The 24,855-nt window shown below is 42.6% G+C and overlaps 3 protein-coding genes and 1 long non-coding RNA gene across 4 annotated transcripts; 2 read left to right on the forward strand and 2 right to left on the reverse strand.

Moving 5' to 3' along the window:
- Positions 1-4,392: 4,392 nt before the first annotated feature.
- On the forward strand, positions 4,393-4,704 carry rprml (reprimo-like; the record flags this gene model as incomplete). The annotated part of the gene is made up of 1 exon (XM_084570012.1): positions 4,393-4,704. One exon carries the CDS (start codon positions 4,393-4,395, stop codon positions 4,702-4,704), a length of 312 nt encoding a protein of 103 aa, XP_084426138.1.
- Positions 4,705-16,519: 11,815 nt separating this feature from the next.
- Positions 16,520-19,894, forward strand: LOC311506226 (proline-rich protein 29-like; the record flags this gene model as incomplete). The annotated part of the gene is made up of 5 exons (XM_084570108.1): positions 16,520-16,769; positions 18,033-18,148; positions 18,378-18,556; positions 19,539-19,594; positions 19,845-19,894. The coding sequence occupies exons 1-5, from the start codon at positions 16,718-16,720 to the stop codon at positions 19,892-19,894; spliced, it is 453 nt and encodes a 150-aa protein (XP_084426234.1). The 5' UTR covers positions 16,520-16,717.
- Positions 18,019-19,531, reverse strand: LOC311506227. The gene is made up of 3 exons (XR_014699684.1): positions 19,417-19,531; positions 18,468-18,635; positions 18,019-18,143 (listed from the first exon to the last, which is right to left on the reverse strand). It is a non-coding gene; the product is annotated as an uncharacterized lncRNA (long non-coding RNA).
- Positions 19,895-22,463: 2,569 nt separating the features above from the next.
- Positions 22,464-23,624, reverse strand: tcap (titin-cap (telethonin); the record flags this gene model as incomplete). Its single annotated transcript, XM_084570370.1, has 2 exons — positions 23,094-23,624; positions 22,464-22,848 (listed from the first exon to the last, which is right to left on the reverse strand). The coding sequence occupies exons 1-2, from the start codon at positions 23,243-23,245 to the stop codon at positions 22,464-22,466; spliced, it is 537 nt and encodes a 178-aa protein (XP_084426496.1). The 5' UTR covers positions 23,246-23,624.
- Between the last annotated feature and the right edge of the window lie 1,231 nt (positions 23,625-24,855).

Genomic DNA, 24,855 nt, shown 5'->3' on the forward strand with positions numbered 1-24,855 from the left:
TAACCACAGCCAGCTTACCCTTTCCTGCTTCGCCGGGTTCAACAGGCAGGTGGGAGGGTCAAGTGAGGAGATATGAGTTTTCCCCAGGTGAGTGGTCAGCCGGCTTATGAAATGTGCCCCACAGTTGCTGACGTCGGACGATGTGTGTTTGGGTTGTCACCCTTCGCTATATCTCATCTCCCCCCTCCTCTAGTCCCTCTGGTCCTGAAGCTTACATTTCCCTCTCAATGGATGACAGAATATACGAGAAGCAGAAATAAATAAACGCGGAGGACACATGAGGGATGAAGAAATTGAAAGAGAGCTTATCTGTTCTTGTGTTCTCAAACACATTAGAAGTGGCCTGCTGTTAAATTCTATAAGAGAAGACAGCAGGAAGGAAAGGAGCTCAAGGAACAAAGAAAACAACTTGGTGAAGACGGGAGGAGAAAAGACAATGCTCATGGTAGCCTGCGTTACTGAGACGTGGAGATGTGTCTAATTGGAAATGAAGTTAATGGGTGGCGGCTGGGCTCATAGGATGTCTGCGCTGGAGAGACAGATCAGGAATTTCTTCAATTAGATTTATGAATGCTGTAATCTGCGTCTCAAACAAACAGATTTTCTGCAGGCATCCAAGCGGACAGGCTGCAGCAGGGGCCACGCGCACTCGTGGAGAGTGTAATATCTCCCTGCAAATCAAAGCAATGAAGTCATTATCTCCTTAAAATAACTTTGATGACTGATGGTTGCTTGGTGTGGGGTTGATGTGGGGCGCCACTCCGCTGTGGCGCTGCATCCTTGCAATTTGTATCAGTGTGTAATTAATGACCGTATTTACATCTACGTGATTAAGCGATTAAGATTCCCAAAGATAGCAGAGATCAAAATATGGCCTCTGACACGTTCTCTTAAACAATTGGTTTATTCCTGTTTGATATTTACAACAAGCTTTTTACATGCACCATTTACTCTCCCCAGCGTTTCCTGGTATTTAATTGCACACGGTCCTCCTTCTCCAGCTCGCCCAGGGATACAGCCTCTGCCTCGCAGCTCTGTGTGAGCTTTGATCAGCTAATAACGGCACATCTTAGGAGAAATCTGTTAATTGGAAAGGGGGGATGTTTTAAGAAATGTCAGCTCCCTCTGGGGTGATGGGGCCACAGAGGGTGTGTCCACTCCCTGACTCGGGTCCTGTGTCTGCACCACAAACAAAAATGATGTCGGGGGGTACGGAGTAGCGGGGAGGTAGGCGCGGTCAAACACCAAGTCTTTGTTGCTAGGGATGTCTTCACTTAGTTTGTGTTGCTAGGCTGCCAATTCCCTCATGTTAAGTGGAAACGTTCCCCCCCTCTCCTCCGTCCAGGCGCCTCCTCGCTCCCTCCCTCTGTTTCTCCTCTAAACCAAAATAACTTCACCAACCATCTGTCACTGGGCTCACAGGTCTACTGTTGCTTAGGAACAAGTCAGACACTCAAATTCGTGTACGCATCTTCATATGAATATGTCTTCATATACAGTAATACCAACAATAACTGCCAGGAAGAAAAGTATCCATTCCCATGACTGGGGCACTATTGAAAGGTGGAGCCCTCACAGCAAACCCTCAGTCTGATGCACCACAGAGTTGAGTTATAAATGAGCAACAGGTTCTTTAGAAGCTTTGAAATAGCCTTCAGAGAAATTAAACCGTGACTAATAGATGTTCTAAAGAATTTGATTATTAGTTCAACAGTGACATGCCGGTTGAAGTTTCCTCCTGCTCGACTTTGCAAAGACTTTTCCCTCATTTGTAAATTCTCTGAAGTTTTGTTGATAAAAGCCTCACTGAGGCATTGTTGGATTCTAACTGTCGCAGAGGATTTACATGTTGACAGAGAGATTAGGTGTAAGTACAAGCTACTTTCCATAATCACACCCCACTGAACAACGGAGCAGAATCAAATCGTGAAGCGGCGATTTACATGCCGCAAATGAATGTACGGCAGCCCAATCAAAAGGCTAATGAGATGATTTGATCTTATTGCACACAAGCGTTTGTTTGTCGTCTGTTATCAGCCGTTAATAAACCATCTGAAGGTGAGCGGCGCGCAGGCTCATGAAGGGCTTTCTGTGGATGGAGCTAATCATTGTTTGTACACACGCTTGTCAAGTTGGTGACTGAAAGCAGCTTAGCCAGACATCAGGAGCATCCCAAATTGAATTCTGTGGCTTTTGCTTTTAGACAAACAGCGGATTAATCTCACAGGCTCCGCGCACGAGTGTTGGGAGTGGTGATGTAAAAATGTTTCAGGCGTTTTTTTTTTTTGTTGTTGTTTTTTATTAACCTGTAGAACTTCATCACTGCAACGGTTCAGTTTCGCGCCCATAAAGAAGTTTCTCTGCTCTCACATTTCAGTGTGTTTATATACTGTATAATTAGATTACATTTTAAGGGGAGTTACAGCAGCTGTAATCATTTGGGATGTAATTAGATAATAAGTGTTAAATTGAGTCTCAGTTGGCCAAGATACTTTAATCGTTTCCAATTTGGTTACACAACTTCTTTTATAAGAGCTTTTTAAGGTCCATCTCTCTCTGCTGCATTTGCAGCCACACAACCGTCTGTGCGGGTATTTTCATGAATTTGAAATGTTTGGAATTTCACCTTGGTAACTTTCAGTCACAGTCAAGTTTCCATCCATCTAATATTTCTGCCTCAACGTCACGACTATCTGCTAGTTGCACGCTTGAATGCAAGTTATGTGATCCAGCACAAATTCATTACAAATCATTTTATTTTGTGTACGGGTGGAACTCTTAAATAATTAGTTTCAGTCTAATAATAGGAGTCTTATTTTAAATCACAGCCAATAACTGTAATTATTACACATCACCTACCGACTGCGATGAAGAGAAATGATTTTTGTTATTTTCTGCTGCTTTTTCCTTGATGTCAGCAGGGCTTCAGTCAGTCTCATTCGATAATATCAGTTATGCTCGGCTATTTAATCTAATGTATTTCAAGAAATAATGACCTATAATAAAACAAATTTCATTTCAAAGGCAAACAGTCACACTAAGAATTAGATTTTTTTTTTCTCATATGCAGCCGTCAATAAAGTATTGACTATATAAACTGAAACCTCATATTATGCATGAATGAGCTTGTATGAGGAATGAAGGCGAATACCATTTGTGTCACTACTTGGAAGAGTTCTCTGAGAAATTCTTCAACTGGTATACTTCTTCCAAGGCGTGTTTTTACATACTGAAAAGAATTTCCCCACCCTAGTCTACAATGTTTTATCTTTGAATAGCGCTTTCCAAGGAGAGTGCTGTTCGGGAGTTTGATTTCAGCCTTAGCCAAGGAAAGGAAAACAACTAGAATCATGAAAGCAGGGTAGCCACTATTTCTGGAACAAACTGTACCGGCCACGCTTCAGTCATAGTTTATTAATTCATGTCTTCATTTCTTAGTTATTTCACGCTATGTCTATATTGGTCTGTCGCATGAATCCCAAGTCACAGTTTCCCCGGCAATGACATTACACTCTATAAATACCTCTCAAAGTTTTTATTGCTTATCAGTGCAGATGGCAATCTGCACCTCATATCGATTGCAATGAAGCTGAATGTTTTGTAGTTTAAATGATTTTGAAAACTTTCATGAAACCTTCAAAGCTAATGTGTGTATGAATCAATATCAGTGAGGCTTTCAGGCACTATTGATGTGCATGAATGAGTGATATGTTAGCCTCATTAGTGCCTGAAAGATAATATCAGGATGTGTCATTGAAATGCATTCACTTGTTGAAGGATTTTTTAATTTTTGGAAACATAACATACTCCAGTTAGAGTTAATCATAAGACAATAAGAAGTCAGCTGACTTTTTTTTTTCTCTCTCTTTTTTGCACATGTAGAAGCAAATTATCCAAGGCCACCTGACTACCTCCCCTAGCGAGGAGTGGTGGTGTGGTCCACAGGGAACTCATCATCATTTTAAAACGCACCAGAGACTTGGCACAAAAGAAACGCTCGCAGGCGAGCACAGGCGCACAGGGAGTGTCTCCTATTACACCGGAGGGAAGCACCGAACACTCTAAACAGCCGAAAAACGCGGACTTTGAGTTCAAGAAACTTACTTTTGTTTGCGCCTGATGCGACACTCTTTGACTGCAGCAGTTGGCTGAGGTGGATGTGGTCATTACGCACCGAAGCTGGGACAAAACTCGATGTTTGGCTGTAGACTTGGACTTCAAAAGCGCGTTGTTCTCCGTTCCCTTCCTCTTATTTTTTTGTATGAAAAGTCACATGACGCAAAATTTTGCTTGGAGTTCAGGTTTTGTGGTGAGACTGTGTGCCTGCCAACTGGAGTCGCGTGTCTTGTTCCTGATAATCCGCAAAGAAACATGAACGTTTCTCTCTTTGACATGACCCAGGGTGCGCTTTTTAACGGGAGCCAGACGCTCGCCGGGACTCTGGCGACATACTCCGGCAACAGCACCGACAACGTGGTAACCGGCGACGGTGGAGCGTCCCTGGTGCTGCAAGACGAGCGCAAGCTCTTCGTCATGCGTGTGGTGCAAATTGCGGTGCTGTGCGTGTTGTCGCTCACCGTCATGTTCGGTATATTTTTTCTCGGTTGCAACTTGATGATCAAATCAGAAAGCATGATTAACTTCCTGGTGAAAGACCGGAGACCTTCCAAAGACGTGGAGACTGTAATGATTGGGCTCAGCTAGTACACTGAGATCAGGTACCGTTGAGAACAGAAGAATGATCCGGGATGAGGGTCTGGTGCGCGTATCCAACCCAGGTCAAGAGCTGCATCTGCATGTACTTATCTAAGACGCTCTGTGCCCTGAAGAGTGTCCTAAAGAAGAAAGATATGCAAAAACTTCACATTTCCTTCCGAGAAACGACTACAGGAATGTAGTCCCGCGACCAATGTTTGTGCGTAAAGTTTGTGCGTAAAATGCGGACAGTTGTTTACACGTGGGCCGATCTGTTGAATCTTTTGAGTGAATTAAATATTGCCAACTTGAACAAAGTGACGAAAATGTTTACAAGATGTTACCTCATTTTTTTTGCTTTGTAGTTTGTTTTTCTTTTTGTAAAGTTTACATGATGATTAATGGACGTTTCAAAAAGCCGTCAAAAGCATGATTGTGAATTCTTATACTGTAGTTCCACGCCTGCCAGTGTACTCAGTGGACGTAATGGATATGTGGGTATTCTCTATACAAAGTATTTTTCTTGGTCTCGTTTGGTAAATACAATCTAAATACCTAGATCTCGTGGGTTTTTCAACAAACTCAGTCACAGCTTTATGGAGTGATTCTGGTCCTGTTTGGCATGCTCGCTAACTGATCTGTAAAGTGATTTTGGACCCGTTTTGCACTTTTGAAATCACTGATGCTGCATGAAATATTTTGTACCAAAAACTTGAAACTGCAGCATGCAATTAAAATATTAACATGATCGTGTTACGTATTGTCATCTGTTAATCAACAATATTTTGCACATTGCCAGAAGGTTTTTGAATAGGGTACGTTTCAGAAAAGTATTTCTCTTTCTTAATTAGAGCTCAATAATTTATTTAGAACTGTGCCAGTCTCTGAAAACCCTTCTTTTTACTTTTTTAGTTTTAAACTTAAATCTAATCAGACGTGTGGAATGACCCTTCACTCCCATCACATCTCATCAGATTCTATCATTAGCTATGCACTTGATGAAAGTATTAAATGAATATATTAATGTCCTATAGTAGGTACTCTTTAAAAACTGCCTGGATTGTTTTTATATACAGTATATGTTAAAGAATTTGTACATAAAAGGTTATTTAGTGTTAGTTTTAAATGAAGACAAAATAAATCTAAAGGCCTGAGATTATACGACACAACTGCTCTTGGCATTTGTTGTATCTTTATGCAGTGGATGGCCACTCTGCGTTATCCATCTTGGGGACAACAGGCTGAGCTCATTTCAGCTTCACAGCGTTTAAACTGATCTCTCGGGAAGAACGGTCGACTCCACTGAAAAAAACAATCAGCCTCCCCTTGACCACTTTCACTTTTTAAAAGACTTGAGTGAGACTTTAAGTTTGAGGTTCAGAGAAGTTCTTCTTTGGTTCCATCAGAAAGTGTGTACATGGGCGCATAAATATAAAAAAGTCAGCAGTGACAGACCCTGGCTTCAGTGGCGCTTTAGAAGGATTCCACACAAAGAGGACATACGTGTCCATCCAAGAAATGCTATTCTAAGATGTCATTACTTTTCCCTCTGTACATTGCCAGCGCCTCTGTACTTTCTATGTCAAACAGAAAGAAAGCTCACAGACAGTTTCTAAGTCTCAGATATTAGTTTTCCGTTGCGTCAAGCCAAGAATTTTGGTTCAATTTTTCTTCTCCTTCCTCCATCTAACTGCATCCCCTCCTCCTTCTCTCTAATGCATCCCACTCAGAAGCAACCAATGTTCTCATTATTATTTCAGTACTTGTTAGGCGAGCTGGGGTAGATGAACACTTACAAACACACCCATGCATTCACACATGTGCCCATTCACCATGCATACATAGGACACTGATGTGCAGCAGACCTGCAAATTCTGACTAAAGTCTCTCAGAAAACAACGTGAATAAATAATAGTCGTTAGATAATTAGACTAACAGCTAAGAACAAATCTAAACTCGACTTCAGACACAATATGTGCATGCATGTGAAACACACTGTGTGTCTAAACATATGGAGTGATGGAAACCGCCACAAGCCATACAGGTATGTACTACAGATACAGTACAAGAAAACATAATAATCCTTACATTGGTCAATATTTGAAACTTCAGTGTAATATTTTCTTTCAAGACAGGATGCTAGGTGGCAACACATTTGCAATGCGCCTATCTTTTCTGTTGTGTTGCATATTTAAAGTGGAGGTCAAAGGGTTAACCTTTATTGCACTGAATGCAGTCATTTCTGTGGACAGCATTTTTATGAAAACCATTCATAATAGTGTTTTGTAGGCCTCGCATATTCTTCCAAAGCCTGCAATGTAATCTTCTGGGAAAAACTAAACAAAATTGTTCTGACATTGTTCCCATTCCCTTTTGTAACAAGGAAGCATGGGTGTTATTTTTAGATGGAGCCAATTCTCACCAATTGTACTGAAACAATAATATTCACAGTGTGATTTTAGACACTGCGCACAGGGGTGCAGTTAGAAAGGGCTTACAGATTTGGACGGCCCATTGACGTGCTTTATAGATACATGCACTGCTGGCCGAAGACTGTTTATAAAGACTGTCGTAGCAAGCACTGGAGCCGAACTGAAGCCCGGTGATTATTGTTGACACCATTTCTTCCCCAGCTGGGGCCAGGAGCTTCCACAGATCACAAGATATCTACCCACCACAAAAACTGAATATCCAAATTTCTTTATGGTTTGTTGGTAAAAAAATGAACCTAAGAACAAGAACCGAAAACAGATTAAATCAGGCTGAAGAACAGCAACAGTGGGGGCTGTCAATCACTCCAGACTAGGCACGGTCTGGTGAAGATGCTTTTGATGAATGGATCCAGCACCCGTATTGACACTCACTACTTCAAGGTACTTCTGCGCCGGCTTAAGTTTTAAGCCTTGGTTGCTGGCACGCACATCAGAGCTTCGCGAATGAATGTCATCTTCTGTGTCTGAAAGATTCCAAAATTGCATATTTCTTCAATTAACATGACAAATGCTGAATGTTCCTAACAACTGGTGCAGTGACATTTGTAATGACTGCAAACAACATGATGAGGGACATACTTTATGTCACTTATTGAAAGTTCAGCAAGACTGCACGCATAAAAACGTAGCAGCTAGCATCCATCATTAACACACTCAGAACAGACTGAACCAGGGTGCAAAATGTCAACAACGTGACATTTCGAGACTTTTACCCCATCTGAAAAACAACCCCGCACGTCATTTGTGCAAACAACTTATCATAACCCATAGTTATGTTTCATTGTTGCTGTAGTAGGGCAAATGCATATATCATATCAGTGAGCTGATGTGCATATGGAGTCAAAAGTCCACATAGGAGGAGGTCGGGGTGGATTGTCAGTCAATAAAACACTGGATGTTAACGACTGAGTTCTGATGTTTCTTTTTACCAGTCCATGTTAAGTTGCTCCAGGCAATAAATATTTACCGCCTACAAAAATGGACGCAGTAGTTCCCATGGGTTGTATCAGGGGGTTGACTATAGACCGCACATATGCATAAATATGTCACTAACACTATGGAATTAGTAATTAACATTACCTGCTCTACATATATACACAAAACAACAACAACAACAACTTGCAAATTCAATTGTTTTGCAGCTAATTAGCATTAATACGAGACAGAAGTCAAGCCTGCTAAAGTAAAATGTTTCCATATCCAATTATGATCAACATTTGTCCTGAACCTTGCAATTGAACATACAATGCTGTATATTGCTAATAAAGAATTGCTGCGTAGGAATGCTTTTATTAGACCACAGGATGTGACAGTGTTGCTGATAAGAGCCTCTTTCTTTATGAGTTTATCTGAACAAGTACATGCGCTAAGTAGTTCTAAATGGTGGTATTTTTCTCTGAATCTTGGCTCCTTGACAATTACAATTACTCACCCTCTCGTCTAAAGGTGTCACACTATGATCGCCCACTGCTACTGAAGCATATGCGAGTCAGGATAGAGGAAATTCCATATGTCCACAATTGTGGACGTTTACTTTTTTTGTTCTTCTTCGTCCCCAGAATAATCTGCAATAATACCAGTACAGTATGGTTTGAAGATGAATGACATGAACCATAATTATGGTGTACTGATTGGGATGTAGTGCAGAAAAAGGATATCAAGTGTTTAATGTTGCATTAGCAGTTGCATTAACATGTTAATCCTTCAGTCAATACGTGTGCCACTTGGGCAGGTTGGTTGTGCTTCGAGACTTTTCCCCATAACTGTACATTTGCAAGAAGCGTCACCGCTGACCTTTTACAAAAGAGACCTCACAAAAAATAATGAACAGTCTACTGGCGATGAAACCATGACAGAAATGATGATGATTAAACCAGCGATGGCATTCAACTTTAACCATGACCAAGATAGCTCTCTCCCATGAAGCTTGGCTCTGACTGAAAAACAGAAAAAGATCATTTTGTCGATACGGATTTGTCAGCGTAGCAGCAGACACTGAGGACGCGGACAGTTTTAATTCCCTCAGTATTTTTGATTAGGGGGGCAAGACTCACAAAAGATCTGTTTTCTATGCCGACGCAGGTCTCACAAGGATGAAGTGGCCTTTCTCAGCCCCATTCAATCTGTTTCTAATGGGATGTGCTGTATTCAAAGGAGACGGTAATAACAATACATGCAATGAAGGTGAGGAATGGAAACAGTGTCTCATATCTCACACAGATGGATGTAAACACTCTCTCCTCTCGCTCTCCCTTCGGCACATGCACACAGTAGTATGACTTTTCATAAATGTTGCATGACAACACATCTTTTAACACCTACTAGGTCCATTAAAAACGCTGGTTTAAACTACTGTACACTCAAGCCTGGACAAAGCCACACGTATGCTGACTTCCACGTCACCTCATGCAAATTGTGCCTCATCCAGTTCAGCAGGGAACTGGCAGCCCCTGCCTTCAAACTCATGAAATTTTAAACAAATCTATTATGTGCGTGGAGATGAACGACAAACAGCTAAATTGCCTCATTATTTCCATTACACTACGAAGCTGAGAAGTTGGCGACGTACATACACACGCTTAACGCAATTAACGCATTTTCAAAGCATCCACCAAACGATACACCTACATCATTTCACACTCACAAATGTGCCTCTGTGCTGCACATATTCCCAGCTTGAATGCGAGCATAATTCGCCAGTGTGACTGTTGTCGGCTTTATAATAATGCTGTGCTGTCAGCTATAACCCCCGAGGATTTTTTATTTATTTATTTATTTATTTGTTTTTTTGGGAGATGTGATGTGTGTCACTGTGCTTCTTTTCCTTGCCAGGTCCTGAACTTCTCCTGTCAGTGTGTCAGTGTATTCTCACTCCGGAAGTGCCGTCCCTTCCTCTCCTGGCGGCTTTCTTCCGTCTCCGCTTTTTCAAAAGTTTCTCACACACACTCCGAACAAGCAGCGGCGTTAAGTTCTTGTAAAAATGTGGACCTGCACGGGGAAAAATGGAAAAATAAATTTGCCAGTGAAACAGGGGACAACAAAAGCTTTATAGTTGAAAGAAATTAATTAACCTCCCTCTCATTCATTTCTTAACAGACTCTTTGTTACTTTTGTGCTTTTAAATGCAACACATTAATGCCAACCCTAATCTCAAGGAGGTTGTGGTTTTGCACTTTTAAGAGGTGGGACTATTAAATTCAAACCCCAGTGCCTTTTGTGTGAGTCACTATAAACAATATGCAAATGATTGCTTAGTATTCACAGGTTTCGCTCTCACATGTGCTGTTTTGTGTAAAGAGCCTAATCAGATTCAAAAGGAACAGATGTCTGCAATAAAAAGAAACAAACAGAGAGAAAGCCAGTGGTAGTGTGATCTTTAACGGCACAGGTGGTCCCACAATCTGATCCTGCAGCTTTTGTGCGCCGAGAGAGAAAAGAGGCAGAATAGGTACATCAGTCAGTGATTCACCATTTTAGAGGATGACTCCTACCTGAGGAGGTTATAAAGTAAATTAAATTATCTAATGAGCCTCCAGCATAACTGAAAGTTTTAATTGGAGCATAATACAGCCAAGGCTCACAGTCCTTCGCCGGTAAGGTTAAATCCAATTCTCATGAGGGATGGCAAGTCAAACGCAATCTCTCATCTCCATTTCTCTATTTAACTGAGGATCAGGTGCGGGTCAATCCTGCGTCTGGGTACAGACCCAGTCAGAGTGAGGAGACAGTGCTACACGGGGGAGATCAGATCAAAACAGGAGAAGGGAGCTTGGCACAGGTAGTGTCTGATTAAGTAAGCATTCAGAGAGGAGCACCGGAGAGAGGGAGGTAAGGCACAATGACACCAGCTTGGCTGCATTAGATGGAGAGGATCATCATGGGAATAATCAAGCCCACAATGAACAAAAAGTAAACAGAATGGGAGCTCATTGTGTGTTGAGGCAAATGGCATTAATATGCTTCTCCCTAATGGCTGAGTCCTCTCCTGGGGGCGCTGCTTGTCTCATCCAATTGATTTCCATTGGAAATCACTTGTATTGACCGCTTTCACAGCATCATGACAAACCCTCCCCCTCAGCCGTGACACAACTCTCCCAACCACTTAAATGGCCAAATGAAAAATAATTAGTGTCTAACTAGTTTATTACATGTTAATAAACTGAGAGTACACATAGAGACGTGGTAATTGGCTCAAGTTGGTGGTAGGCGCTATACGAAGCTTGCCCACAGCCAGGAGAGGAGGCGGTGGAGATGGGGGGAGTCTGTCAGTCAACGCTTCTCCTTAGGGAGAAGAGAAAAAAGCGGAGACATATTCAAAGCCTTATCTCGCATTGCTCCTCCGGCTCTTTTTCTATTGCATCCCTACATGCCAGACAGTGGACCACCAAAGAGAGAATAACACACCCTCCCCGACCCGTCCTTGACTGTTTCGGCTCTGTCGTGTCACTCTCTTGTGCTCTTGTCGTCTTTATATATCTCCTCTTTTCATCTTTTTTTTTTTATTATTATTTGGCATTACAGAACACCGATGTGAGACGGCTTCAAACTTTTGCTTCCCAGACCGAGTCGAGGGGACACAAGATCTCAAAAGCTTTTCTAACAGCCCACTCTGCGGCAGAGAGCAATCAGAAAAGAAACTTATTACAAACCAGCAAAACGTGCTTGACTGTAAAACTGGAGTGCTCGTTTCCTAAGGAGAAAAAAAACCAAAAAAAAACTGTTGCTGAACTTTCTTGAGTCTGTGCACATTTATCTGCGACAGACACTGAGAGAAAGTTAAACAAAACTGATGGCACTCTTTTGTGGTGTTATTCAAACCAGCCTCAGCTCATCATGCGCGCACACGTGATTGCGAACACACAAATGCGCACACTGCTATCCCTACACGGGGGCTGCAGGGTGGTGTTGCCATAGGAACGGGGAAAGGTAATGGCCGTGTTCTTGAGCTGATGCCGCAGGGGGTTGGGGGCAAAAGAGGGCTGCGCGTGTGAGGAGGGGTGAAACTGAGTCAGACTTATGGACTAATGATAAGAGCTTTGACTTCAAATCTGCCATCTTTCTGTCACCATCTGCTGACTTACGGTGTTGACGGCTCCAGTGAGTGCTAATGGGGAAATTAATAAAGTTCTAACCGATAGTGAAGACATGCCATTTGTTTTTAAGGCATTCAGCAGAGCATCCAGCTAATGTGGTTAATGCTGCCTTGATGCAAAGAGAGCTGCGGGGCGCGTCTATGCACAGCCTTCTCTTACCATCCCCGGGGTGTTAATAAATGATCCCTAATGCAACGAGTTAACCTTTTATCTAGCACCGATGTCCACTTCTGTGTGCGTGGGCATGGGCGTGATTAAATATTACTGAGAAACTCAAATAATTTAATCATACCTCAGCAGCCTAAAGAGGACTTTGAGTGACAGAAAGCTGCTGCGGCTCATTCATATTTGACATAGCACCTATGCATATGTGCTTCCTGAAACGCTCTAATAATAACCTACTTGTGCTCGCGGTGAGGACATCGTGACCTCATGTGGCCTCGCTGTACGTAATGGTAGGGCTTGTAATCATTATGATCACCGGATGCGTGTTTCCTGAGACAATATTGCCTGTGAGTGTAAAATTAACTGTTCTGCATTGTATGTATTAAATGTGTAAATCCCACAGTTTAACCACGGTCCCCATGTAATCACCAGAGCAAATGCAGTAAAATCACATGATCACAATCATGCAGTTCGGTTTAAGGACGATCAGTGATAATATCAGAGTACTGCCCACCCCCTTCTTTATGGCGTTGATCGTTTCATTAGGATGTTCTGACACTGAGAAACGTTCCTTTCTTTTCTGGTGGATTCACAACTTTTCTTTCTTTTCTATAAAAAACGATCTTCCAAGTAGACGTGTAGGCGCCGCTGGATAGCAGTATAACAATTTATCTTTAGGCCATTCTGCCAATTAAACATAGTTTATTAGCGTTCTCATCTCTCACCGAGCTGGTCATCACCTGCTGCTGTAGCTGTTCCTATACCTCCCCTCCCTTTCCTCCCCCTCCTCCTATTCACCGCTTGATGCTTCCCTTTGTGTCACTTTGCCCACACGATGACAGGGGGCTTTTAAAAATAGAGACGATCCACCCAGATTACAGCGTTTTAATTACAGAGCTGGAGATGCAGTGGGGGTGTAGAGGCCCCTCTCCACTGACAGCGAGTGGGGAGGCAAGGCGAGTTGGAAGGCAGAGTGGTACAGTGAATGTAAACTGTGTGCTAATTAGCGTCGTCTGCCATAGTGACGTTCTCAGGCTGCAGCCGTCTATTAAACATGCACTGTTGGCGCTGTTGTGTTCTCGGAGTGCTATAAATGGACAGCTAGATCACAGCTTTTCAAAATAAATATTAATGTTCTTAGATCAACTTAAAATAAGGTCACTATTACTCAGTTCCTACAACCTCTGAATAGAAACGCAGTTTAAGAGATACCAAAGTTTCAGTGTAACACATTTTTACATAGGCCTGTGACTTTCTCAGTCATGCACTTCACGGTATTTCCAAGAAAACTGGACTTCTAGAGTTTCTTGACATTTCACCACCCATCCTAGTAGCTTCCTCAGTTCTAAAATAATCAAAATCTAAAGATCTAAAGGTGGAGAGTTAGGGTTTAAATGGGCACATCTGTGAGTGTTAGCCACCAGAAACTCCCATGACTAGTATGCTTTTTTTAAATATACTTTTATATACTAGATACTAGAAGAGCAAAGGAAGACTATGTGTATGTATAACTGGAAGACACTCAACTGAACAGGGGAGGTGGATTGATGCATAATCTGCCATCAGTTTACAACACGTCCTAGCATCTGTCCCCACAAAGGTTCACCCCGGTTAACACCTTGAGACTGGAGTCCCTGGCCATAAATGGTTCCTTAGAGTACCATCCACTGGGGAAGGAAAGCGGGATCGAAACGGTTTCCTCCAATTACAGGTGAGTATCTGGTTGTTACAGACCCTAATCATGTGAGTATCAGGCTGGCAACACACACAGATGTTCCTAATGAAAACCTTCCCACCAGTCATTTAGAACTGAAGAAGCTACTTGGATGATGGTGAAACATCACCCTACAGGTGGGAAAATTCCTTCACTGTGGTGTAGTCTTATGTTTAAATCTTCATTCAGTGATGGTACTTACCTCCTTCTGACTGTCTCTGTAGCTTGGTGCAAAAGAGTTAGGCATGCCTGATCACCTACTTTTAAACTCAAGGGTAAAAGGGGAATTACCGTTTTTTACAACCTGGACCTTATTTGTGGCATAAAATACGATCGTTTACTCACCCATATAACTTTGGTGTCATTTGGAGTCGTTCAGACGATATTTAGATCCGCGTATATCCATATAGTGGGAGTGACTGGGGCACCGCAACACAGCCTCTAAATAACGCATTTTCTGCGTTATTTCACTCGTTCATTTCACCAATATTTTGTTATGATACGCTAATCCTATTCCACATTGAGTCCGGAGTTACCTGTTGTCTATTCGCGGACGTGCAGTGGTTTGTTGTTCTTTGGCCAGCCGTTCCTCTCTCTGCTTCAGTATCTTCCTTTCAGTGAGCTCCTCATCCGTATACTCTGGCTCAAAACGGTAAGGACGTCCATCATAAACAAAGTCGTCATCCACAACCTCAGAATCTGAAAAATATTCAGCCATGTTGCAAAAAACTAGCAGTAGCAAATTACAGGTAAACAAGCGGGCGGCGCTCAGAGATGACATCATCCAGGTCAGAGGTTAGTAGGTCAACCCTGGATGATAACAGGTAACTCCAGACTCAACAGGGAATAGCACTAGTGTATCATAACAAAATATTGGTGAAATGAAGGAGTTTCGCGGCAGATAATGCGTTATTTAGAGGCTGTGTTTCGGTGCCCCAGTCACTCCCACTATATGGATATACGTGGATCTAAATATCGTCCGAGTAACTCCAAATGACACCAAAGTTATGTGGGTGAGTAAAGTATCGTATTTTATGCCAAAAATAAGGTCCAGGTTGTAAAAAGCGGTAGTTCCTCTTTAAACCATTTTCAAACATTGAGGGGCAATAGAATCATAATGATTTAAGTATTTGGTTTGGTTGGTTTATACTACTGAGATGTTAATGAGTGTGTGTATATGTGTAAATAATTAGTGATGGTATGTTTTCTTATATATGGTGTTAATGTGTTTTCTTAGATGATGTCCCCTGTAAATAGACCAGTCCTGTTAAACACGTGGAGCAGGACAAGTGTATAAAAGCCAGCTAGTGGCCTCTGTCAGGGAGTGACTGTGATGGTTGGTGTCAGTTGATGTTGTTTGTCAATGTTTGGTGCACGCTGAGTTAATAAATAGCAAACCTTTCCATGGAGCTTACATCCGTCTCAGGCCTCTTTTTTGCAACAAAACTTGAAGCCTCTGTCGGTCAAACTGACGTGTGGTGCGAATGCTTCAGTGTCACGCAGCAAAACATAGAAAAAAATAGTATGGCATTGGAAAAACATTTGAGTACAAGTTATGAAACGGCAATGGTGTTCTAAACTCACAGTTTGATTGGCCTCTGTAATCTGTTAAGACATCCCTTTCCTTTATTTCCTGCTGTTGACTTATACGTTCAGGTAAACACAGCCATACCTCATTCAGACTATTAATATCCAAAACATCTGATTTAAATGTAAACTGTAGATATTTTTTTTTTTTCTTGATGATCACTGAAAACCAATTACATCCAATTAGATTGTAAATGTAAAACAGTTTTCAAACAAAAGTCCGGAGAGGGTAGATGCTTTTTATAGGCATTGCACAGTTTCACCTCTTTGAATTACCAGCTGCTCTGCGTTTGGTTTCCAAAGTGAGCTTAATTACACAAACAGCTTGTGCGGCATACTGTAGGTCAATATAATGATCACGGAAGGATGAGAGCGCGCGTGTGTTTTGTTAGATGCATGTACGTGTTGTGTGGGTGAGTTTCTGTGCATATGCGTGCGCAGACTGTTTCTTGTTGTGTTTTTTTTGGCACCTTGGCAACTTGCTACTGTGTGCCTCTGCACTTCAGCAAACAGGTTTGAATTACACGCTGGTTACACGTCTTGTGAATAATCTCTCAGCTAAATCTCTATCACATGGAGTGGACGGAAGATATTTATCCGCACTTTCAGCTGTATGATCCACGCGCTTTTCAGATATTTCCTGTAAGTGTTCATTTTTATAGATTTAAAAACTTTTTTGGGTTACAGTATTTGTTCCTTATCTTAGCAACCTGCTGCTTTTTGTGTCGCAGGTGCCACTGAGCTCAAGTGTCATATCCTCATACACTCATTTATGGTTTTATTTGCATTTAGGGAGATAATGCTTTGATTTTTTTTCTCCCTGCTGTAGAGCGGAGCTTCACTTCCTGTATCGATACTCCATTTTATTCGCAGCCAGTCTGCCTCCAGGCACAGAGCCTCATTACAGTCTCATCTCTCATACACAGTCTCCTCAGCACACCACTATCCTGCAGCAGCACCCAGCAACTGTGATGCCTCCCAGCGCCGCTGCTACCATTAGGCCCAGTGGTCACGTCAAGGAGGGTACGGCAAACTGTCAACACACAAACCAAATCCCAGGATTTCATACTTATAGTTGTTCATGCCTGTCTGTCACATTACCAGCTCACTAGCAAGGACTCAGATTTATTATTTATGGTCTACACTTGAGCTAGGACAATTGTATAAAATGTGTGTATGAGTTTGCGTGTGAGAGTTAAGTTCGTGTTCGCCTGCTGCTGCAGATCTGAGTCAGCCTCGTTTATGCAACTGATATTTTAGATTTATCCAGTGTGATAACTTGAAAGCTTGTTAAAAGTCTGGAGAATGTCACAGCGATCCGTCGTGTAATTAGGCAATTTGTCGCAAAAATCACATACAGCTCAGGCCTAAATCAAGTCCTCTCGCTGACTGGAAGAGGTCTTGTGGAAAATGTTTACAGCGGGTTTTCTTCTAATAGATCCGTCTCTTGCTGATGTGGGAAGCACATTTTTATTTTATTTTTCAGTTTTATTTTGTGCACCATAAAAAAAAAAAAAGTGGCCCCACCAAACACCGCGTTTCTCCAGGGCACAAACTATACAACAGGTCCCACTAATTGGAGACGGTAATGAGACACAGCAGCCATTGTCGTTTTCATGGTGGCAGGAGACGTCAATTTGACATCCGAAATGATTTTTTTTCAAGAGTGGATAAAACCTTGTAAGGTAAAAGTATTGACAAAAAGAACTGGATGATATATTTAAAAAAAAATAAAAAAATGAGCCCACAACTGTCTGTCCTTCACAACCAGACTAATGCACATGTACATGCCACATGTTTTTTGCGCGGATAGCCCTTAGACTTACATTAGCTGACATCATTGCTCCATTATTTATATAAAAAACTAACAAGGCTGTGATTTACCCTGCAGTTTGTCATGTTACTGAATGTTGAGTCATTGTGCTACCAAAATAAACAGCAGCGCAAGCATTAAATAATTTAGCAGAATGACAAAAATGCTTCAGAATGAGCTCTCAAATGACAGCGAATAGACTTTCCTAAATCATGGTGAGAAAGCCTATTTATATTTCCGGGAAGGAGTTAAATAATTTAGCGAGGTGAGTCATTGCCGAACAATATTGAGTGACAAGGAGGTGAGAAAATTGAGCTTGGCACCTCTTACAATGACCACCTCAGTGTGACACAATGTGGGTTAATCACTTAGTCACCACAAAGGGAATAGGACAAAATAGCAGGCGGATAACACAGATGAGGCAATCAGACAGTCCTCAGAGGGTGATTAATAAGTGCACGTGTGTGTAACAGATCTGGTGGAGCTGATGATGATCCAGAATGCTCAGATGCACCAGGTCATCATGAACAACATGACCATGTCGGCTCTCGGGTCGTTTGGGTACCCCGCCCCTCCGTCAGGTCCTGAGGTGGGTCACAGAAAAGGATGAAGGTTAAATTCAACAGACAGGAGACAAAAGAGATAAAAGTCAGGCACTGCATAAATTCACAAGATGCCATCATTTTAGTCAATAACAGAGAAAATGGGATAAGACATGATGAAAAGTAGGAGCTGAATGAAATCACTCAAATATAATCTTGGATCTTGGGCTTGCACTAAGAAATAAAGCTGACTGTTTTTCTCCTCTACTATGTCAGGCTCCCAGAGCTCAGGTTATAATCCAGGAGAATGAGGCCGACCCACAAGTATACCATCACTACTACCAGCCTGCCCCGTACCCGTCCTACCCAGCGTGGCTCCTCCAGCCCCAGGCCGCAGCGGACTTCCGAGGACACTCCGACAGATCCGCCTCTTCTCGGCCGCAGCACAGAGACAGGTGATCAGATCAGATCAGAGCTGCCCCGGGTCCGTCACGTTTCGCGTTGCAACTCATTACTCGTGGCGCCGAGAATTAACTCTCAGAAAGATTAAAAAAAGTCAAAGGCGCATTCATCACGCTCAAAATGAAAGGCTTAATTGATCACATTTATTTGCTTTGAGCCTTTTGTATAAAATCATCACCTGCTGGCAGACAGAGAAGTTTTTATAATGGGCACCAAAATTTAATTTAGACAGACAGAATATGAGATTGGAGTGGGAAGGGACCCACTGTGTGAGAAGGATTCAACCAGTGTATTCTGTAATGAAAACCATCTCAATAGCAGAGATGTTGGTAATGGTTGCTAATTACTGCAGGGCTGGCAGGGCTGTATTTAAAAGAATCTTTGTGTTTGATATTTATAACCATAATAATGAACAAAGATTAAGCAAAATTAGCTGCAGACTTCAGTGGAGGAATTTGCAGAATAGATGCATGTTTAGAAAGTTTGATGGGCTGAGGTTAAAACTTCTTTTAAGGAACTGCATATATTCATAATACAGTCAACACAACACCTTCATTGTCTGTGCATTGTCACCAGAACCTATTTTTGTGAGCCACTGATTTAAGGACAGTTGGGGGAGTAAGGATGCTTCATGTCTACTGAGCTGTGCTTGGAGAGCCTGCTCTCGCCTTTTGTCAACAGTGCTAGGCAAGAAGCAGAAGAAGTTCCAGAAAATGAGTTGCACTGCAACTGAGCACAAATCTCTGAGAAAGACTTTTCATTCTCTGTCTGCAAAATGGTCCCCACTGAGAAATTATTAAAACTATTTAAAATCTCTACAGTAGGCAGAGCAATAATAGTTATCTTTCCTTACCGTTCATTAAATCCATGTATCAAATGAGACACTGAACTCTGAGTCTTGTCAATGGACTTTTTTTTAACTTTGTTCCGGGTTGACTCAAACTCATCCACTGATGCATACTTATGTGTGTTCAGGCCCGTCGTCCCTCCGCCTTGCCCACCGAACGCCGCCAACGTTGCGCCTGCAGCAGGTAAAGCCGACTACACAGCAACACCCAGCCACCAGCCAATTAACACAGTGTGCTCGTGATGTCATAGGGCCCCTAGCAAACAGCGTGACAAAGAGGTGACAACAGCCTGCATCAGAGTAATTGTCATGAGATTGCCACTGATTGGGGACTCTGCTTGTGATTATGGTGCTGTTGATTGGGCATGGTTGAGGAGGGTGAGTTAATCAGATGCTTTAGATCTGTGTAATGTCTTTTGTTCTTTTTTTTATAGAGAGCAACAGTGCTGCTGAGGCAGAAGAAGCAGAGGAGAGGAGCGGATGAATATTAAAGCAGTAACCGAACAATGTTTTTTTTTCTAATTGTCACCAGTAAAAAAAAAAAATATATATATATATATTTGACTTTTTTATGGTAGATAAAAGAAACAGTGCATGACTGATGGAACAAGCAACAAAAAGATTTTTTTTAATATTACGTTTAGTTTGTTACATTACCCACATTATCCAGTAGGGGGCAGCAACTCTTGTTGATGGTGCACTCCTGTCGTGACCAGGTCCTGTGGTTTCACATACCACTTGTGGGGAACATAGCAAAAGTGACACCACACATGAGATCTCCTTCTGTGCCACACCATTTGACCTTGTCAAGTGATGATTAAAGACTGTGAAAAGCGCATTAAAATGGTTTTAATTCATTTGAAGATTTTGGAAGCTTATTAAACAGGAAAAACAGGAGAGTAGTTTCCTCACCGGTTCACACTCAAGTAGGTGGAAAGGTACTGAGTCAATGTACAGCATAATCCAATTGTTGGGGTTTACACTAACATGCCTAGCAGATGGGTTGCCAAATACAACGAGCGCCAAGCAGCTGAGACAGGCGAGACAATTTCAGTGTCGAATTATTAGATTTGTCAGCGACAAAATTCCCACATTTCCTGGCGTCCACTGAAAATAGTTTCAGGGTTTGGAGGTTCATTTGGATTTTAACAAGCGGCTTGTACAGTGACAGTGAGCGAAGTATTCCGGCAGCAGTGTGGGAGGGTAATTTTAAACATAGGGAGTGAAGGCAGCACACCCAAATCTCAGATAAAACACTAGGATTAAAAGCTCAAATGGGAAGAACGTGCCGATACGGCTGTCTCTCCGCTGTCTCCAGGGCAATGCCAGTGTTTACACAGCTATTAATACCAAAGAACCACACGCTGCCTATCACAGGGAGGCAAGTGAGAGTGATGAGAGAGCGAGGGGGACAATGAATCAAAAGGGGTTAAAGAGACAAATATAGCCAGAGGAGGAATTCAGTTCCACCGGAGAGAAGAGCAGCTAATCGCAGAGGTAATACCTGATAAATTAGATTGAGTAAACTGTAGATTGAGCGAGTGTACGGGGACGAGGTGATGCAGTGCATCAATTTCAGCTCCGCACGCTGACAGGAGAACAATGTGTTCTGTGTTGAGGACAAATCCAGGAGTACACCGTGAAAGATAAATGAAGATGTAAAGTGGTGGAGTGGAGTTTGTTCAGAGGGTGGAGGACACCGTGACAGTGCGTGCGTCCAAATTATGGCCAACAGATACCCAGCTATGTATGTCAGCTGTCTATTGACTGCTCCTACTAAAATGCATTATTTTCATATTTAAGTTTTCACTAGTTTTTCTTTGTCTGTATGCTTCTCTTTCAGCACAGTGTGTAAGCTAAAACCTCTTATTTTCTCTTTTTTATATCCCTCCCTTTCTCTCCAAACAAGCCAGTCACATCAGGAATCAATAGTCCATCCAGTCTATTAGCATTATACAGCAATAAACCAGCAAATCAGTGCTTGTGGAGTTGTGTCCTTGCAGCTTATCTCATATGCTACTGCCTGGTCCAAATCCTTTTAAACAATGTACGTCAGGTTTTGATTCCTTGGGTTTATCATCTGTGTTGGCTCTGTCTTAACCAATCAGAATGTAATCAAAAGCATGTTCATGTTGCATATAAGACAGACACCATGAGAAATGTTCAACTTTTATTTGTAAAAATAATAAATATCTAGGAAAATATTTCAGTGCACACATTTCAAATTCATTTACACAAACTTATGCATTCTTAGGTGTGACAGCATCAGATCCTCTATCAGATGTAAATATGAGCTGCCACTCAACTACAAAGGCAGATCCGTTAATATACGGTAAAGAACGGCTTATTAGTTTTCTTTTGATTAGAGGTGTCAGCACACACACGCACACACAGAGGGACACACATATATGTGCAGCGCAGTGTGTGACCGCGCCAGAGCATTCTGTCCTCTTCACACAGATCAGAGTCTGGCAGGAGCTTCTGGAGCCCTGGAGATTGACCAAGTCCGAGGCATGTTCCCTGACCCCTCGCCCCTCCGCTTCCCCTCTGACTCTCCCTCCCTTCTTTCCATCCTTTGTTCCACTTTCCTCCCGGCTTCATTTTGCACGTCGTTTTCCACCTGTCACCACATATTGCAGATATCATCCATTCATCTCATAAGATCACTTTTGTTTACCTTGTGATGATATTTCCACTTTTCAATACAATAGAAAGGCAAAAGAAATGGTTGTGGTGCGCCCGTGGGTCAGCACAGGGAAGGATTAGCCCATGGCACAGCTGAGAACACACGATGTGTCTCAGTTACAATGCAAATACCTCCACAGAACCATTTCTAACACCACAACCACCAAATGCCAACAACGACAAAGCGTGACATTTAGATTGCTAAAATTCTACATTATGTAGGGTTTATGATGAATGTCACAACAAATAGACCTATATACAGCTTGGCATAATCTTTCCTGACATACTCTGCTCATTGACTATTCTTTCCCATCTGTCACCCTTGTCGTCTCTCCCTAACATCCCTTCTTTTTCCTGTGTCCTTTTTTTCACCCTCTCTGAGCCTCTTGGGACATGGAACGACCGAGGACTTTGGGTGCGAACTCCATGAGAGTCGGTTTGACTGGTGGGAGGTCTCTCGTGATCTCGTCCACGCTCCTCTTGCTGGGACAGGCTCCGTCTGGAGTGGGGAACGGCTGCAGGTCCTGCTCGGTGTGCGGGGCCCCGCGTCCCAGCCTGACACCCAGCTCTGCGGGGGTGAAGATAGGCAAGGGGAGGGTGTTTCTCTTTGGCAGGAGCTGGTGCTCCCTCACCCCTCTTTCCACAGTGCCCACCCTGAATACCCCAGAGGGGCAAGTCTGGATTAGGGAACGGGCCTGCCACTGCCGAGACAGAGTTTCCCTTCTAGAATCATCATTCATGTTCATGGTCTGTCTGTGGGTATCAGAGAAAAGTTAAAGTTAGAAACTACGGGAATGCTCGTGGTGATTTAACTTTTTAATTTAGTCTTTAATTTCCATCCAACATGACAATACTTTGAAGAATTGTTAAGTAGATAACTGAGTAGAGGGAAATACATATTTTATGATAGTAAGAAAGATTTTAAAACACAACCAGAATGAAATTGAAACCATTTCTTTCAGTGGTGACTCATTAAAGGGAGCTGTGGTTAGCCTCACCTGTCCTGAGGTTGAGTCTTGAGACTAACACTGTGCCAGTCAGCGCTGTAGCTCTCCCTCTGAGCTTTATTCTCCTCCCGCACGCTGCATGTCAGCTCAGCGCCCACCACCACACCGTTACGCTTCTCCAGCACGGTACAGACTGGCATCATCTCTGCTGTGGGAAGATCTGTCTCAGATATACTCAGATATATACCACCTCCTGTGGGTCTCGTTGATCGGTCCTAAGGTCCGGTCTTGTGTCCGAGGTGAGGATGTTTGTTCAGGGACTCAGTGATGCTGCAGCTGGCAGGAGGCTTCCAGTGTCTCTGTCTCTCTTTGTGCCTTCTATGTCAGTGCTCTTCGCCCGTCCACGACTTTTATAGATGCTCTGCTGCTATTTCTGATTCATGTTGTCACTCTACAATCAGTGTGTACTGACACCCGATGCCAAGTCCTCCGTGTCTCATTCCCGGACAGCTGGAAGCTACTCTGAGGAGGGGTTAGGGGTAATTGGGCTGAAAATCCTCTGATTCTCAAATTGTACGTCCAGTCACCTCTTTAATCACTCAGCCCAACACTTTCCACTTCAGCTGGGATCATGGTTGAAGAATATCACAGAGACTATCATGGAGATCATATACGACAGGTTTAGTCTTAGCAAAGGAATCTTAATAAGATTGTGGTCTTGATATACATGAAACGGCAAGTGTCACTTTGCCATTAAGGAACAACGGGAGTGAGGCGACTTCTTTCCAGAAAAAAATGAATATTTAAGGCATGTATGTTAAAAAAAAAAAAAAGTATGGATCCGGATTAAGCTAAAAGATGAAAAGCTTGAGAACTTCATGGTGTATCTTTATCACAATCTGCTGCTTTTTAAAAAAAACATAATATAGTTAAGGAGTTCATTCAGCAGCTGGGCCTTTTGACAACTTCAAAACCTGCTCATTACAGCGTGCTGTCTCACAGTAGCAGCGAGAGCCCCCCTCGTCCCCAGTGATTCATTACCTCGGTGACAGAGCGCCACGCAGGCCACAATCAACTCAGGTTACAGACCGAAGAAGCGAACACACATGCACACCCTCACCTCTGACAGTTATCTGCTGGTGTGATGTTACTACCAGTCCTTGTCTCTGACTCATTCATCCACATCAGGGACTAATATCATCAGATATCAGATATCAGATATGGACTATGAACCTTCCAGTGACGAGAAGCATGAGCAATCAATCAAATGTCCAGGATTTTCCACATGTACTGGAGTTATGAGAACAGTATGCGCCATGTTAGATGTGTGTCGAGTCATAATCCACCGCTGGCTGACTGTATTTCTTCACTTTGTGTGAATTATTTCTACTTTTATTTAAGGTCTTATGCTACCACTGTACTTCACTTTTCTTTCAGCAACTCCCCAGCCGGTTAACACTGCACAAAATATTTCTCAGTGTCGCTCAAGAGATAACCGTAGGCATCCCTGGGGTCGCCCATTCGGTCATGTTGTGACACCATGACAACCATGAATGCCATTTCAGAAACCTAGTAAGACGCTATGCAAGGTCTAACAGAATCTTGATGTGAAGCCATCAGGTTTTAAATCAAAGCAGACAGAGTGATGCTTTCAGTTAGTAGATTTTTACATGCATACCTACAAGCAAAAACAGCAAAAGGACATCAGGTGGCTTTCACCTTCCAGAGTCGTGCTATGCTAATGAAGACCGGGGCGTGGAGGGTCTGTAAAAGGTGAGCAGTGATGAGACGGGACTGTCAGAGTGATCACCCA

Source organism: Chelon labrosus, assembly GCF_963514085.1.
Source record: "Chelon labrosus genome assembly, chromosome: 21".
Classification (NCBI taxonomy): domain Eukaryota; kingdom Metazoa; phylum Chordata; class Actinopteri; order Mugiliformes; family Mugilidae; genus Chelon; species Chelon labrosus.